At 53.1% G+C, this 12,587-nt stretch overlaps 6 protein-coding genes across 6 annotated transcripts; 2 read left to right on the top strand and 4 right to left on the bottom strand.

Moving 5' to 3' along the window:
* Window positions 1-75: 75 nt before the first annotated feature.
* Window positions 76-1,645, top strand: BO95DRAFT_479771 (uridine-cytidine N-ribohydrolase). Its single transcript, XM_025590126.1, has 5 exons — window positions 76-193; window positions 280-287; window positions 361-565; window positions 627-943; window positions 1,005-1,645. Exons 1-5 carry the CDS (start codon window positions 142-144, stop codon window positions 1,545-1,547), a joined length of 1,125 nt encoding a protein of 374 aa, XP_025445660.1. The 5' UTR covers window positions 76-141; the 3' UTR covers window positions 1,548-1,645.
* BO95DRAFT_28244 (enolase C-terminal domain-like protein) lies at window positions 1,645-3,121 on the bottom strand. The gene is made up of 2 exons (XM_025581658.1): window positions 2,775-3,121; window positions 1,645-2,718 (listed from the first exon to the last, which is right to left on the bottom strand). Exons 1-2 carry the CDS (start codon window positions 2,948-2,950, stop codon window positions 1,743-1,745), a joined length of 1,152 nt encoding a protein of 383 aa, XP_025445659.1. The 5' UTR covers window positions 2,951-3,121; the 3' UTR covers window positions 1,645-1,742.
* BO95DRAFT_28243 (uncharacterized protein) lies at window positions 3,122-3,858 on the bottom strand. The gene has a single exon (XM_025581657.1). It carries the CDS (start codon window positions 3,770-3,772, stop codon window positions 3,293-3,295), a length of 480 nt encoding a protein of 159 aa, XP_025445658.1. The 5' UTR covers window positions 3,773-3,858; the 3' UTR covers window positions 3,122-3,292.
* Window positions 3,587-6,024, top strand: BO95DRAFT_471362 (GID4/VID24 family protein; the record flags this gene model as incomplete). Its single annotated transcript, XM_025589586.1, has 3 exons — window positions 3,587-3,979; window positions 4,218-5,772; window positions 5,834-6,024. The coding sequence occupies exons 1-3, from the start codon at window positions 3,956-3,958 to the stop codon at window positions 6,022-6,024; spliced, it is 1,770 nt and encodes a 589-aa protein (XP_025445657.1). The 5' UTR covers window positions 3,587-3,955.
* Window positions 6,025-6,290: 266 nt separating this feature from the next.
* On the bottom strand, window positions 6,291-7,397 carry BO95DRAFT_28184 (40S ribosomal protein eS12). Its single transcript, XM_025581653.1, has 4 exons — window positions 7,253-7,397; window positions 6,813-7,137; window positions 6,595-6,715; window positions 6,291-6,545 (listed from the first exon to the last, which is right to left on the bottom strand). The coding sequence occupies exons 1-4, from the start codon at window positions 7,253-7,255 to the stop codon at window positions 6,527-6,529; spliced, it is 468 nt and encodes a 155-aa protein (XP_025445656.1). The 5' UTR covers window positions 7,256-7,397; the 3' UTR covers window positions 6,291-6,526.
* Window positions 7,398-7,524: 127 nt separating this feature from the next.
* BO95DRAFT_439862 (putative histone deacetylase complex subunit (Hos4)) lies at window positions 7,525-12,058 on the bottom strand. Its single transcript, XM_025585820.1, has 2 exons — window positions 7,937-12,058; window positions 7,525-7,885 (listed from the first exon to the last, which is right to left on the bottom strand). The coding sequence occupies exons 1-2, from the start codon at window positions 11,573-11,575 to the stop codon at window positions 7,658-7,660; spliced, it is 3,867 nt and encodes a 1,288-aa protein (XP_025445655.1). The 5' UTR covers window positions 11,576-12,058; the 3' UTR covers window positions 7,525-7,657.
* Window positions 12,059-12,587: the final 529 nt, after the last annotated feature.

The raw sequence follows: 12,587 nt of genomic DNA, 5'->3' as shown, positions 1-12,587 counted from the left end.
AAGGCTTATCGCCGCCGCATTTCTTATCGCAAAGTCCCCGCATCCCACCCCCGTTGTGGTTCATCTTCTTCATCCCGCAAATTAATCCTACTGAGTCACTGCCTGAGCTTTTGGCTATTCCTCAAGTAACTGATTACCCCAATGGCTTCCTCAAAAGATACTCCAATTCCCTTGTGGCTAGACTGTGACCCCGGTAAGCAGTTCTTCTCCCATTGCGCAACATACTGCAGACCTTCCTTCAACGCCTGTATGGCCAAGTTGACTGACAGGTGTTTATAGGTCACGATGTAAGTGCAAAGACTCCCGACATCTTACATTGCAGAATATATAACTCATTTACTCTCCGGCGAACGTGCTCAGGACGCATTTGCCATTCTTCTTGCTGCGCATCATCCCTCGTTGAAGCTTCTCGGTATCACTACCATCCATGGCAACTCCTCCCTAGACAATACCACAGTCAACGCTACCAGGGTTCTGGAAGCTATTGGCCGTTCAGACATTCCTGTTTATCCTGGAACCAGAAAGCCCTTTTGTCGGCCCGCCGTTCATGCACCCAATATCCACGGTAGGTCTAAAATAAGGTTGGCAGGTTATGAGCCTCACAATACTGACTTTCACGCTACTAGGCGACTCTGGCATTGATGGAACAGAGCTTCTTCCCAAAGCCACCACGGCTCCCATCACTGACAAGAACCCCATCCTTGCCATGCGCGACGCCCTCTTGGCTGAGCCCAAGGGAACCCCCTGGGTCATCGCTACCGGCACACTGACCAACGTGGCCCTGCTGTTCGCTACATTTCCTGAAGTGGTCAATCATATTCAGGGACTGAGCATCATGGGAGGGGCTGTGGGCAATGGTTTCACCGATGTCCCTATGAGTAGGATAGAAGGCCAGCACGACCGGATCGGAAATGTGACTCCTTTCGCGGAGTTCAACATCTATGTGCGCATTCCCATTTTATGCCCGCCCTTCTGCTCTGCACTAGCTGATATACTCCCTGCAGTGCGATCCTGAGTCATCCCAGTCCATTTTTAGTAACGCCACACTGGCATCCAAGACGTACTTGATTGCCCTTGATTTGACTCACCAGGTTCTGGCTAGCGACAAGGTGCGGAACCTCGTCCGCCACGGCGTGGATGATGTCTCCGTTCAGCCCTCGACCCTTCGACAAATGCTGTATGAGCTTCTCATCTTCTTTGCTTCCACCTACGAGAATGTATTTGGATTGGCCTCGGGCCCACCCCTGCACGACCCGCTTGCCGTCGCTATCATTCTGTCGACCCTGAACCCCCTCTACGCACAAAATCACCCCGAAAAGGCGCTGAAGTTTGATGACCGCAATGGTGAGCGTTTCGCTGTTAACGTAGTCACCAACGGTCTTCATTCAAGCAACATGGAGCTGGTTGGGCATCTGGGTCAGACCGTTGCTAAGCCTGCACCAAACGCGGTTTGCATTCCCCGGGGTGTCGATCTTGATGCTTTCTGGAACATGATCAACGATTGTCTCGGACGTGCAGATGAGCTTAACGCTGCGCGGAAGGCTTAATTTGACCTTCCGACTATCGGCATGACTTCATACTGCTCCTCGGAATATAGATGGACATAGAGATTCTGGTGCTAGATTCTTTGCTCGATAGAATTTTCAATTGGAAAGCAGCTTTCGGTTATTTGGAGATGTATCCTCAACTACTTTGGTCGATCTATTCTGTTTTTTCCCCCTCGTTTCACAATCTATGACATACTACCATTCGCGGATTCCACCATCAGAGCCATAAAACTCCTTCGGCAGCCAGGGCTCTGCATTCGCAGCAACTCGTCTTACCGTCTCTTCATCAACCTCAATCCCCAGCCCCGGTGCCGTGAGAGCGTCTACATATCCATCCTTTACCGCGAACACACCCGCATCCTTGACGTAGCTGGTGATATCGTACTCTCCCGCCTCTGTATTGTAGTGCATGCCCAAACTCATCTCCTGGATGACAAAGTTCGGCGTCGCCAAGTCGACCTGCATGCACGCGCTCAAGGCAATGGGCCCCAGCGGGCAATGTGGCGCAATCGCGACATCGTAGGTCTCCGCCATGGAAGCTATCCGTCTCAGCTCCGAGATGCCACCGCAGTGGGCGATATCGGGCTGCAGAATGTCCACGCTCGCATCCTCTAAGAAGCGCTTCACATCCCAGCGACTGTACAAACGCTCCCCTAGCGCGATCGGACACGAGACCTGGTCGGCGAGCTGTTTGACCGCTTCGGGGTGTTCCGAAAGAAGCGGCTCCTCGAGGAATAAGGGTCGATGCGGCTCAAGTGCCTTGGCCAGCTGCTTCGCCATCGGCTTGTGAAGTCGGCCGTGGAAGTCGAGGGCGGCGTCCAGGCCGAGGGCCTTGACAGTCTTCAGACGCTCGACGCTGGAGTCTAGGACGCTGGGGGAATCGAGCCAGTTCACGTCCTCTGTGGCGTTCATCTTGATGGCCTTGAATCCCTGGGCGAGACGGGCCTTGCCGGCGGCTTCTACATCAGAGGGTCGGTCGCCGCCAATCCACGCGTAGACCGATAATTTGTTGCGGACTTTGCCGCCGAGAAGTTGATGGATGGGGACTCCGAGTCGACGGCCCTTCAGGTCCCAGAGAGCGATATCGATTCCCGAAATGGCGGACATGAAGACTGGGCCGCCTCGATAGAAGCCTAAGCGCCAGGACATCTGCCAAATGTGTTCGATGTCACTATGGAAGGGGGGTGGTTAGGGTATGCAGCGCTGGCGCTGGTGTAAGAGACTTACTCGGCCTCGTAACCTTGAAAACGCCTGCATAGGGCGTTCAAAGTGCCCTCCACGGCCTCGGTGTGCCCTTCAAGGGTGCTCTCACCCCAGCCATAATTGCCATCTTCATCAACCACCTTGACGAATAGCCAGCGTGGAGGGACACGAAAGTACTCAATTGACTTGATCTTTGCCATGGTGAATTCTGTGTCTAGACAGACTCTATGTGTGAAGCTGTGATTCAGGTAGTTGCTAAAGAGTTGGATGTTAAGCAGAGGACACAGAAATAGGCATGGCTGTAAGGAGTGGTCGGAGTTGCTCCGCTTGCCAGGCCGAATTACCGACAAATTGACCCCAAATGGGGTATGGGGACTCCATAGTCATTTCGTGCTGTTCTTGGCATTATTGCATCCGAGGCTCTGGGCTTCAGCGGCCAGAAGATCCATATCAGATCTAGAAGTGTGATATGCTACCCTTAGGGTGCTAAGTGGGTTATTGTCTTGCATTAGTCCAAGGATAAGCTTAACCGTGGAAGCTCCTCAAAGATAATCTGCATCCATCGCTATATCGGCTTTGGATACGGAATTGGAATCAAATATGATCATGAGATCATGGAGGTGGAAGCAGAGAGAGTAAGTAGGGGGAGTTTGACTATCAGTCAGGTGATGGTGATGGTGATGGTGATGATCGGAGAGAGACTCGGTGGATACGAGGGGTAACGCCGGGTATGTCATAGTGCAGCTCCATGGCTTGTGCCTTGGTGCAGACAGACGAAATATAAATGTAGAACCCAGCCCTGAATGGAGTGGATAGATGTCAAGAATAGATGTAGTGGGGAATGAATTGGAGAAGCCCAACCCTAATGTTGGGGAAAGAGAGAGAAAAGAACCGGATACGGCAATCCAGTGACTCCGGGCGGCTTTGCGACTTGCTCCGCATTCGACTCTGACTTCATCTCCAACAAACAACTCTCTCTCTCTCTTGCTCTCTCTCTCTCTCTCCCGCAACTGCAGCGTCATTGCTCCCTTCCTCGATCATATTTCACGACATAGTTTGGAGCACTACTGCCGGAATCTGCGTTGAAAAAAGACTCGACCCCGCCCAGTGCATGCTCGAGGCTCAACCCAACTTTTCCCCTTTCTGGCGGGCTGCCTTTTCGCCGCCACTCCACTACCACCTGCTTCTCGTCACTCTACCAGATCATGCCCCCGGCCAACTCGCCATCTGTATGTGTGTCTCTATGCGATCTGGTTGATTGTCTGTTATTGCCTGGGTATGGAGAGATGTCCAGTACATGACTCGGTTCGTTGGCCGTCTCGCTCGTGCATACAACCAATGACTGAGCAGCCATTATCATCAGTTGACATCCGGCCCTATCGTGATAACAGATGGGAGTCTTAATCATACAATACTTATTGCAGATAAGAAGCTTTTCTTAGCTAGAATCTAACTTTCAGCACACAGGATCCCTCCTCCCAGTCTTCTTCTGCTTCCTCCTTGCGGCCTGTCCCTGTTCCTGTACCCTCCCTCCCCGCCGCCGTGTCCGATGACGCCCATGATGATAACGTGAGCTTTCTGCGATCGCGTGTGCGCTCCCCGCCCGACTCATCTTCCTCCCTCAGTCGCCAGCGCCGTGGTCGACTACAAAATTTGATGGAATTCGATCCCGCCCCGTTCGAATCGGAGGACTTCTCGAATCCGCGGATTGAAAGCAATCGTCGCATCCCGATTGTGCGCCGCCAGCGCGACAGTCCAAATACCCACCACAGCACGACCTCCAATCCCAACAGCCTGCCGAACTATGAGGGCAGAATGTCGAATCCGCGCTCGCTTTACGGATGGGCGCCCGCTTCTGACGACGACGACGATGAGGAAATGAGCTACGAGCCGCTACATGATAGCAATGCCATTTCCTGGTTTGGCCGCTTTTCGGAACGATATACTGCCTTTCGCGATCCACGCCGTGAGGCTGCCGGTCGGAGTCCACCTACAGTGACAGAAGAGCCCACGGAGAACAGCAATCGTTCCTCGAACGAATCACCGTACACCATGGCAGACGCTTTGGTGCAGTCAATACGCCGCCAACCACGCCCCCCACGGACCAGGACTCTGCAGAATTACTTGGTTGAGCGAGAACGTGCAAGTCAAGCAGCAGAGGAACTGAGGGAACGGTCTGGCACCAGTTCCACCTCACGAGCATATCGATTCTTACCCAGCATTCGCAGCGAACCCCACCAACCCCTGACACACAATGATCTTCGCGCTCGAATCAGTGCTCATCGACAGCTACATATGGATAATGCTCCAAGCCCTCGGTTAAAGGAGACAATTCGCTACCTGGACCGGTTACGCTATTCGACCTCGTTCGAGGAAAGCTTGTCGTCAGCCGCCGCCGGAGGTTTCGTTCACCTCGACTTTATTAATGGGAACGAGGATGATTTTATCATCGACACTGCATCGATCGCACCGCCGCCTGCATGCTCCTGGCTCCGGCCTGGTGTGATATTTTCTGGATCGCAACGAGCTGCCAGCAGTGCCGGTGCGTTCTTTACCCAGCGAATTAGTCCGTCATCACCACACGATCCTCTTGTCGTTAACAGCAGTGATGCCAACCGCATCAGCGTGTCCACGAGTACGGGTCGGCGATACATGGCCAACAATATATACAATATAGGAGCTGTCAAGGATGAAAATTGGCCGGTCAAGGTTACCATTCACAACATCAATCACGAAGACATGACCTTGGCCGGCACCATGGAAGCCTACAACATCCCCGACAAGACGTCCCCGTCCCATGACGCTCATATCATCACATATCTTGAGGGCGAGATCATTGACTTCAACAAACATACCCTGGAGACGAAGAATTTCAAGGCCGACGCCGAGATCGACAGCACGTACTGGCGAGAACTTCAGCCATTCAAGAACCTGACCGATGAGGAGATGACGCGGAACCTAGTCAGTCGCAAATGGGTCACCGAGGCATTGTCGAAAGGGTGGATCCTGATGAGATGGAAGGGTGAGTGGACTAGTACTTCGGGTTTGTGCCTTTGAAAGAGCGTATTGACGGACTGTTTCAGAGCGATGTTTCATCACCCCGACCGACTCGCGACAAGGCCTGACGATCTCTGGGTTCTATTACATCTCGCTGAACCGCGAAAACGGACATATCGAAGGATTGTATTACGACCCAGGCAGTTCACCGTACCAGCAACTATCATTAAATCCCGAGACACGAAAGATGGTGCGTCCGTCTTACGGATTCCGGTGAGTGGGTTTTGTATTTGAGGTGATATGCGCATAGCCGGTGTTGTTGTCTTCTTTGCAAATCATTGGGGAAACCTGAAGCAATGTCAGAAGCTGTCAAGCTACGTACATATTTTTTTTTGAAATCTAGGACAGGATCTTAGTATGATGCCATTCAGCTGTAGAAGTCGATGAAGCCAGCCACCACGAACTACTCCCAAGCAAATTCCCTCCTAACCTCACCGATGAAACCACATCCTACAAGAAGAAAAGAGAACCAAAATTTTGAGCACCATAATCTGATTAAATTCCTCAACGAGAGAGAGATGACCCGCACATCACACCCGCCTAAATACCGACAGATATAGAAAAAAAAAGACAGGAAATTTTTCCCTTCCCTCCTAGATCAAATGCAACCTGTATAAAACCTAATTCACCCAAGTTGTATCGAACCAGATTTGCGCGGGCCATCACCCCCGAAGTCCGGAAAATTATCCTCAGATCACAGCACTCCACCTACGCCCCCCCTACTGGGCGCGCTGCCACCTCCAAGGATGTCAGTTTCAAATGCATACAACAGAATGTATACATTTACTGCTCAGTCTGGAAGTAGTTAAGGAGGACGGAGCGCTCCTGGGACTCCTCTCCCCAGTCCTTAACGACAACGCAAGAGCAGTTGACGACCTTGCGGGCGTTGCCCTCACGGTCGAGCTGGCCTATTCACACAAACAGAAGTATTAGCAAGAAAAAAAAAGCTCTTCAGAAAACGTCCAAGCAAGGCGTTGCACGACATAGGAAAAAGGGACAACGTACAAAGACCAACCCACTCGCCGAGGAGCTTTCCATCGGGGACCTTGATGAGGGGGATCTTGTGCTCGGAGCACAGAGCGACGACGAGCTTCTTGTAGGCCTCCTCCTCGCAGCCCTCGTTCAGGACACACATGTGAGCCTGGCGACGGTCGAGGGCCTTGGCGGCCTCGCGCAGACCACGGGCAAGACCGTCGTGGATCAGCGAGATGCGGAGGACACCCTTGAGGGCGTCGAGGACGGACATCTGACCGCCGGCACCGGCGTCAGCCGAAACCTCGACCTCATCGGCAGCGACGGGGGGGTTGGATTGGGTCTCTTCTCCGTCCGACTAGATTTTTTTCATGGCATTGTGTTAGTTGAGCTTTGGCTTTTGGGTTACGGATTGTGCCTTCGTGGAAAGGGAGGGATCCAGTCAACGGGTCCAGGTGCATATCGAAACTCACCATTTTGTATGTTGTGTAGTTAGACTGGTCTGTCGGATTATCCTCAAAGAGTTCGAGGTGGTTGTTCTTGTATAGGCTAGTGGTGGTGGTGGTGCGGCCAATTTTGCGCTGCGCTCGCCTAAATGTGTGCCCTATAAGGGTTACGTAAGAATATAGTCACGTGATAGGCGATAGCACGTGATGTGGGGTCGGATGGTGAATCCCGCTAGTCCCGGAACGGAACCTTGTTGGTGGCAGGTGGATGGTACTGGACCCTACTAGGTAGCATACAATTGGTAAAGAATTTCGGGATATCATGATATCACGCTATCCAAGCATAACACATCAGGTATCATAGTCGTACATCAAGTTTTCACCTGTACAAGCTAGCGCCAAGCTAAATGATCGCTGAAGCTGAAAGAACAATTAGACGTATGTACTGGGCCGGCTGTGCCCATAGCCATTAGTCAACCCGTTTCCTCCTAGTAACCCGGGGCCTTCCTCAATATGTGGCCCCGAGATATGTCCATTGGCCTGCGGCAATTCGAAAGTAGGTTGCGTCTTAGGCTCTTGATCAATGTGCATCTTGAGCAATTGAATGTCAAGCCCGTGAAGGTGCGGAATGTGGGGGACGAGATCCATGAAATCGGAGAGCTGCCGTAGTTAGCAACTAGTAAGCCAGCAAGATGCATCAAGGGAGCTTACCTTCAGCCAAAATACATGCGCCATGTCGAAGTACTTAGGCCGTGCTTCGCTATCCCGTTGCATGATCTGTCCGAATGACGAACTGAGAAATTCGGTCTCGTCTGCTTCAACAAGCATCCTTCGCGTGACTCGCCACAGGTTCGTCCGCTGGGTAGGAGTTGCGACGCGCTTCTCCCAACTGGCATATTGCGATAGTTGAAGATCGTTCGTCGCCAGCAAGGGTGCAACCAGGTAGTTCGGAATCCATCGATCCTCTGCCACTTCCGAGGCGCAAGACGGGTCGAGTTGTCTTGTCTCAGCGGTCACAACAGGCATGAACTTCCGCAGCCATGCATGGCTCTTAGCTTGCGGATCATCGGATCCAACAAGGTTGGCTGCAACTCGAAGTCGGCTGGGTAGAGCGTCTCGTCGACGCTGTTCTTGTTCTTCCTGCTCTTTGCGCAGTTTGGCGAGTCGCTGTCGTTCCTGTTCAAGCCGCTTCTGTCGCTCTTCTTCAGCCTGTTTCATTCGCCGCTGCTCTGCCTCCTCTTTCCGCTTCCGCTCTTCCTCTGCAGCCTTTTCCGCGGCTTTCTCTTGGGCAATACGGGCCTCCCGCGCTGCGCGTTCCTGCTCTTCTTTCTCCAGGCGGGCTTTTTCCGCTTCAGCAGCAAGGCGTGCTTCTTCCTCTTCGCGAGCTTGCCTCTCTCGCTGAGCTTGCTTCTCTTGAGCTAGTTTCTCTTGAGCTAGTTTCTCTTGAGCTAGTTTCTCTTGAGCTAGTTTCTCTTGAGCTAGTTTCTCTTGAGCTAGTTTCTCCTGAGCTAGCTTCTCTAGAGCTTGTTTCTCCTGAGCGTGCTTTTCCCGGAGCGCAGCCGCTTCAGCCTCAGCCTGAGCAAGACTGATCGAGTCATCCATTGGGATATCCTCGAGTTCAAGAGTGTCAGGCTTCTCTTGCTCCTCCTTTACCTGCTTTCTTTCGACAGCCTTGGTGGAGAGATCTCGTTCCCGCGATTGATCTCGCCGAGGTTGAGGTGCAATATGGCTATCATCTTTGCGACGAGGAAGCTTCAGATCCTCCACAGCAGGGTGACTCCTCTTGGGGTTTCCGTTAGTGATGTTGGGCGATCCATCTTCCGACAGTACTCGTCGCTTCTTCTTTAAGACTTCGCGAGGGTTCCGGTCAGCGTCGGACCCGCGAGACCTAGGTCGCTCGGGACTGACGCTGCTGCGTCCACGCTTCACGGGAGGCGGTACAGGCTTGGTCGTGACGAGTTCTGAATGATCAGGGCGTGATTTAGGAGCTTCCTCACGGCCGGACATGGAATCTGAAGAAGGAATGCTAGGCCTCCTGCGATCGCGATCAGGTGGCCGTCCTGCGATCAAGCGTCTTCTCTTGGGAGGCTCTTCGCCCCGGCTAGAGTCTCCATCCTTGGTCAGCACTACCTTCGACCTGGGTATATCGGAACGAGGACCGTCGTGATCAGGCGTGGCAACGTGTCCCACCTTGGCACGAGGAGGGCCAGGCTTCTCTTTCGTATGCATCATCGCTTCTCGTTTGCGCTCTTTCATGGGTGCATCTTTGGATGAGTCCCGACGAACTGGACTTCCAAGCTGTTTCCGATGCTTGCCCCCTGGGGAGGGAGAGTCTTTCCGTCCAGATCGCTTGGACTCGCGGTCCTTGTCACGTACCCTCCTCGGAGATGAGATGTCGCTTTTACGCTGCTTCCTGTTCCGTACATAGTTGTCATAGGCGTCGCGAAGAAGATCATATTCTTCCTCCCAGTTGTCCGCTCTGCGTTCTCGAGATAACTCAAAATAAGTGCGATCCTTATATAGTCGTCGCGAGGGGTTGAAGCTGGGTTGGTCGAGCAGGAGTTTGATCACGGGAAGATTGCCTCTTCCGATCGCAGCCAGCATAGGCGTGTTGTATCCAAACTTGTGGGAGCCGCCCTGGACTGGATCCGGGTCCGGATCGGCATCTCCCATTCCCAGCAGAAGAGACAAGACTTCATCGTGACCACCCTTGGCCGCTGCGATCATCGACTCAGCATCTGCCCGTTGGCCGACATTGAGAATGTTAGCAACACCAGCGATATCACCCTTGGCGGCGAAGGCTTGTAAATTCTCTGGCGTAGCTTTGGTCCATAACAGATCATTCCGGGTAGCCTCGCTTCTGACGCTCTTGCGTTTGTTTGTACTGGCAAAGTAGGGCGGGCTGCGTTGTCCGTTTACCGGGGGTGATTCTCGAGGGCTAGCCACCGTCACTCGCCGCGAAGACGTCTCCCTGGTGCCAGATCCAGTCTGTTCCTCAGAGCGACGGCTGGGGCGTGGATGCGCTTTTGCTTCCTCCAACACACGACGAATCTCATCGTAATCTTCCGAGTCCGACGGAATGAGATCGCTTGGCTCATCGCCTTCAGCATTGACGGAACGCGGATTTGCACCAGCCTGGAGCAACAACCTAACGACATCGAGATGGCCATTTTCAACGGCGTCTATCAACGGAGTATCACGATCGATATTTCGGGTCTCGACTTCACATCCGGCTTCGAGGAGGAACTTCACAATGGACGCGCAGCCTTCCAAGGCGGCGATTTGAAGTGGCGTGTTACCAGCATTGTCGGCGACATTGAGGTCCTCCGGTCGTTCTGCATGTCGAGCGATTGCCGCCTCAAGTTCCTGTGCAGCACATGCACGAGCGAGGCGAGTGCGTCCATTCTGATCGCGTTGCTTTTTGTGACCCGTGGGTCTGGCAGGGGAAGCAGATGCCCCATCGACAGAGGCCACCTTTCGAATGTGGGCACTGGGCATAGGAGATCCGCTTGTTGAGGAAGACACCGACTGCCGATCTTCGGAACTTTGCCTTTGCACGCCAGGAAGAAGCGGGGTAGGAGCTTTCCGCTTCCGCTGCAAATCGCTACCCAGCTGGTGACCAGAAGCTGTTCTCTTGTGCGAACGGACAGGTGATATGGAACGGTCGATTGACGCGGGGCGGGGTAACATCACACCATTCAGCTCGCGTCGTTCTCGATCCCGGGAAGGAGCTGGGTGGTGCGGGCGAGCGTTTCGACGGACATCTCCCTCTCCGTCGACACTTTCACTAAAGCTGCGTTTTCTCGACGTCCTAGGAACAAAAGATGCAGGGTGCGATGATTCAAGTCGACTCGAGACAGATTGGGGCTCATCGGTCTTTTCGACTTTCACATGGGGTGGTGACCCTGTCCGACGGAGAGGACTCGCCGGGCGCACATGACGGTCGCGTTCACTGATAACGTCGCCATCCACCAACTTCCTCTTTCTCACTTGCAAATCGTTGGGAGGGAGATCGCCCTCTGCCGCATCAACATGGTCATTTCCATCATCACGTCGTTTCGGTTCATGTTTTATGTACTTCCGTCTCTTTTCAGGCGATAATGATTCACGGCCCGATTGGATAATGGTTTCTGCCTCCGAGTCAGCCTTGGGGCTAGGGGGCCCATCACTGTCCCCGACAGCAGGGTCTACCTCTTTGATCGGATGATACTCCCTCCGAGGCACGGGTGAGAGGGCTCTCTTGGGAGATAGCGGACCCGAGGTAGACTGGTGGTTCACCTTGGCAGCAAGACCGTTTTGTCCGGCATCCAGGGAAGCTGGCAGGGAGGAGACAGCCTCGACATCACTCATAGCGGTAGCACTCGATTTCTGGGGGTTCTGCTCGTCATCTTCGGGGGCCGTGGCGGACAGGTAGACCCGTGGTCAAATACACCAGCAGATGCGCGCGAAAGCTGGTGCTCGACCACGCTTGATTTGGAAATCGGTAGATTGGGTGCTCTCTTCTAGGAAATGAGAATATAGTGAACGAAGAAAGAGCGTGGGCGAACAGCAAGGTGGACCTAATAATCCGAAGTAAGAGAGCGAAGCGGAATAGAGGCGAAGTAGTGGTGACGGTGATGAAGAGAGTAACGAGGCGACAGGACGTGAGCGTGGAGGGATAGATACGGTCGGCAAAGGGAGAAGAAGGTCCGATTGAGGTCGATAGGGGGAACGAAAGGAGGATTGAGAGAAGTTGAGCGAATTGAGGTGGGAGGGGGGGGGAGGGGGAAAAGAAGATGAGGGAAGAGAAAGGATTAATTGGGAAGAGAGTTGTTAAGAAGAGGGAGAAGATGGAGCGGGCGAAGTTCGCTGGGGGGGGGGGGGGGGGGGGGGGAAATTACGCAGGTAAATAGGTTACTGGTAAGAAAGACGAGTTCGCCGTCGAGAGCAGTTTAGCTGGTCATTAGCGGGTTGGGCTAGTCAGTGAGTGGTTGCGACTAGCTGAGATTCCGTCAATCCTCTATTAGGTCATCGCCGTTCAAGATCATACTCATAACAGATATGATCGAGGGTAAAAATGAGGCTAATTTAATTTGAAGTGGATGCGATGGTCAATGAGGACAATGATGTTGGTGATGTTGATGCTGTCGATAATGCGAGTATGCTAATAATAATTGTCTATGATGCTGATTGCTGGTGGTAATATTGACTCATTCTGGATTGGGGTAATTACGAGGGATTACCGATAATTACCGATTATCAGTGATGTTCGTCAGTCTCGCCCCCAGAATACTAACTTACCACCGATGTTTTTGCCATTTGGCCACCGGCATTAGCAGCATTAGCAGCATTAGCAGCGTGGAGCAGCTGCTTGCCAGTCCGC

This window comes from Aspergillus brunneoviolaceus (assembly GCF_003184695.1).
Source record: "Aspergillus brunneoviolaceus CBS 621.78 unplaced genomic scaffold BO95scaffold_11, whole genome shotgun sequence".
In the NCBI taxonomy this organism is placed as follows: domain Eukaryota; kingdom Fungi; phylum Ascomycota; class Eurotiomycetes; order Eurotiales; family Aspergillaceae; genus Aspergillus; species Aspergillus brunneoviolaceus.
This window is presented reverse-complemented; position numbering and strand designations above follow the sequence as displayed.

Excerpts from the sequence above, each read along its gene's own strand:
- BO95DRAFT_479771 (XM_025590126.1), top strand. The coding sequence starts at position 142 with ATGGCTTCCTCAAAAGATACTCCAATTCCCTTGTGGCTAGACTGTGAC. Across the intron at positions 566-626 it reads TCATGCACCCAATATCCACG|GCGACTCTGGCATTGATGGA; the intron begins GTAGGTCTAAAA and ends TCACGCTACTAG. Across the intron at positions 944-1,004 it reads TCGCGGAGTTCAACATCTAT|TGCGATCCTGAGTCATCCCA; the intron begins GTGCGCATTCCC and ends TACTCCCTGCAG.
- BO95DRAFT_28244 (XM_025581658.1), bottom strand. The coding sequence starts at position 2,950 with ATGGCAAAGATCAAGTCAATTGAGTACTTTCGTGTCCCTCCACGCTGG. Across the intron at positions 2,719-2,774 it reads TTTCAAGGTTACGAGGCCGA|TGACATCGAACACATTTGGC; the intron begins GTAAGTCTCTTA and ends CCCCTTCCATAG.
- BO95DRAFT_28243 (XM_025581657.1), bottom strand. The coding sequence starts at position 3,772 with ATGACGCTGCAGTTGCGGGAGAGAGAGAGAGAGAGCAAGAGAGAGAGA.
- BO95DRAFT_28184 (XM_025581653.1), bottom strand. Across the intron at positions 6,716-6,812 it reads CGGCGAGTGGGTTGGTCTTT|GCCAGCTCGACCGTGAGGGC; the intron begins GTACGTTGTCCC and ends TTGTGTGAATAG.
- BO95DRAFT_439862 (XM_025585820.1), bottom strand. The coding sequence starts at position 11,575 with ATGAGTGATGTCGAGGCTGTCTCCTCCCTGCCAGCTTCCCTGGATGCC. Across the intron at positions 7,886-7,936 it reads CGCATGTATTTTGGCTGAAG|CTCTCCGATTTCATGGATCT; the intron begins GTAAGCTCCCTT and ends TAACTACGGCAG.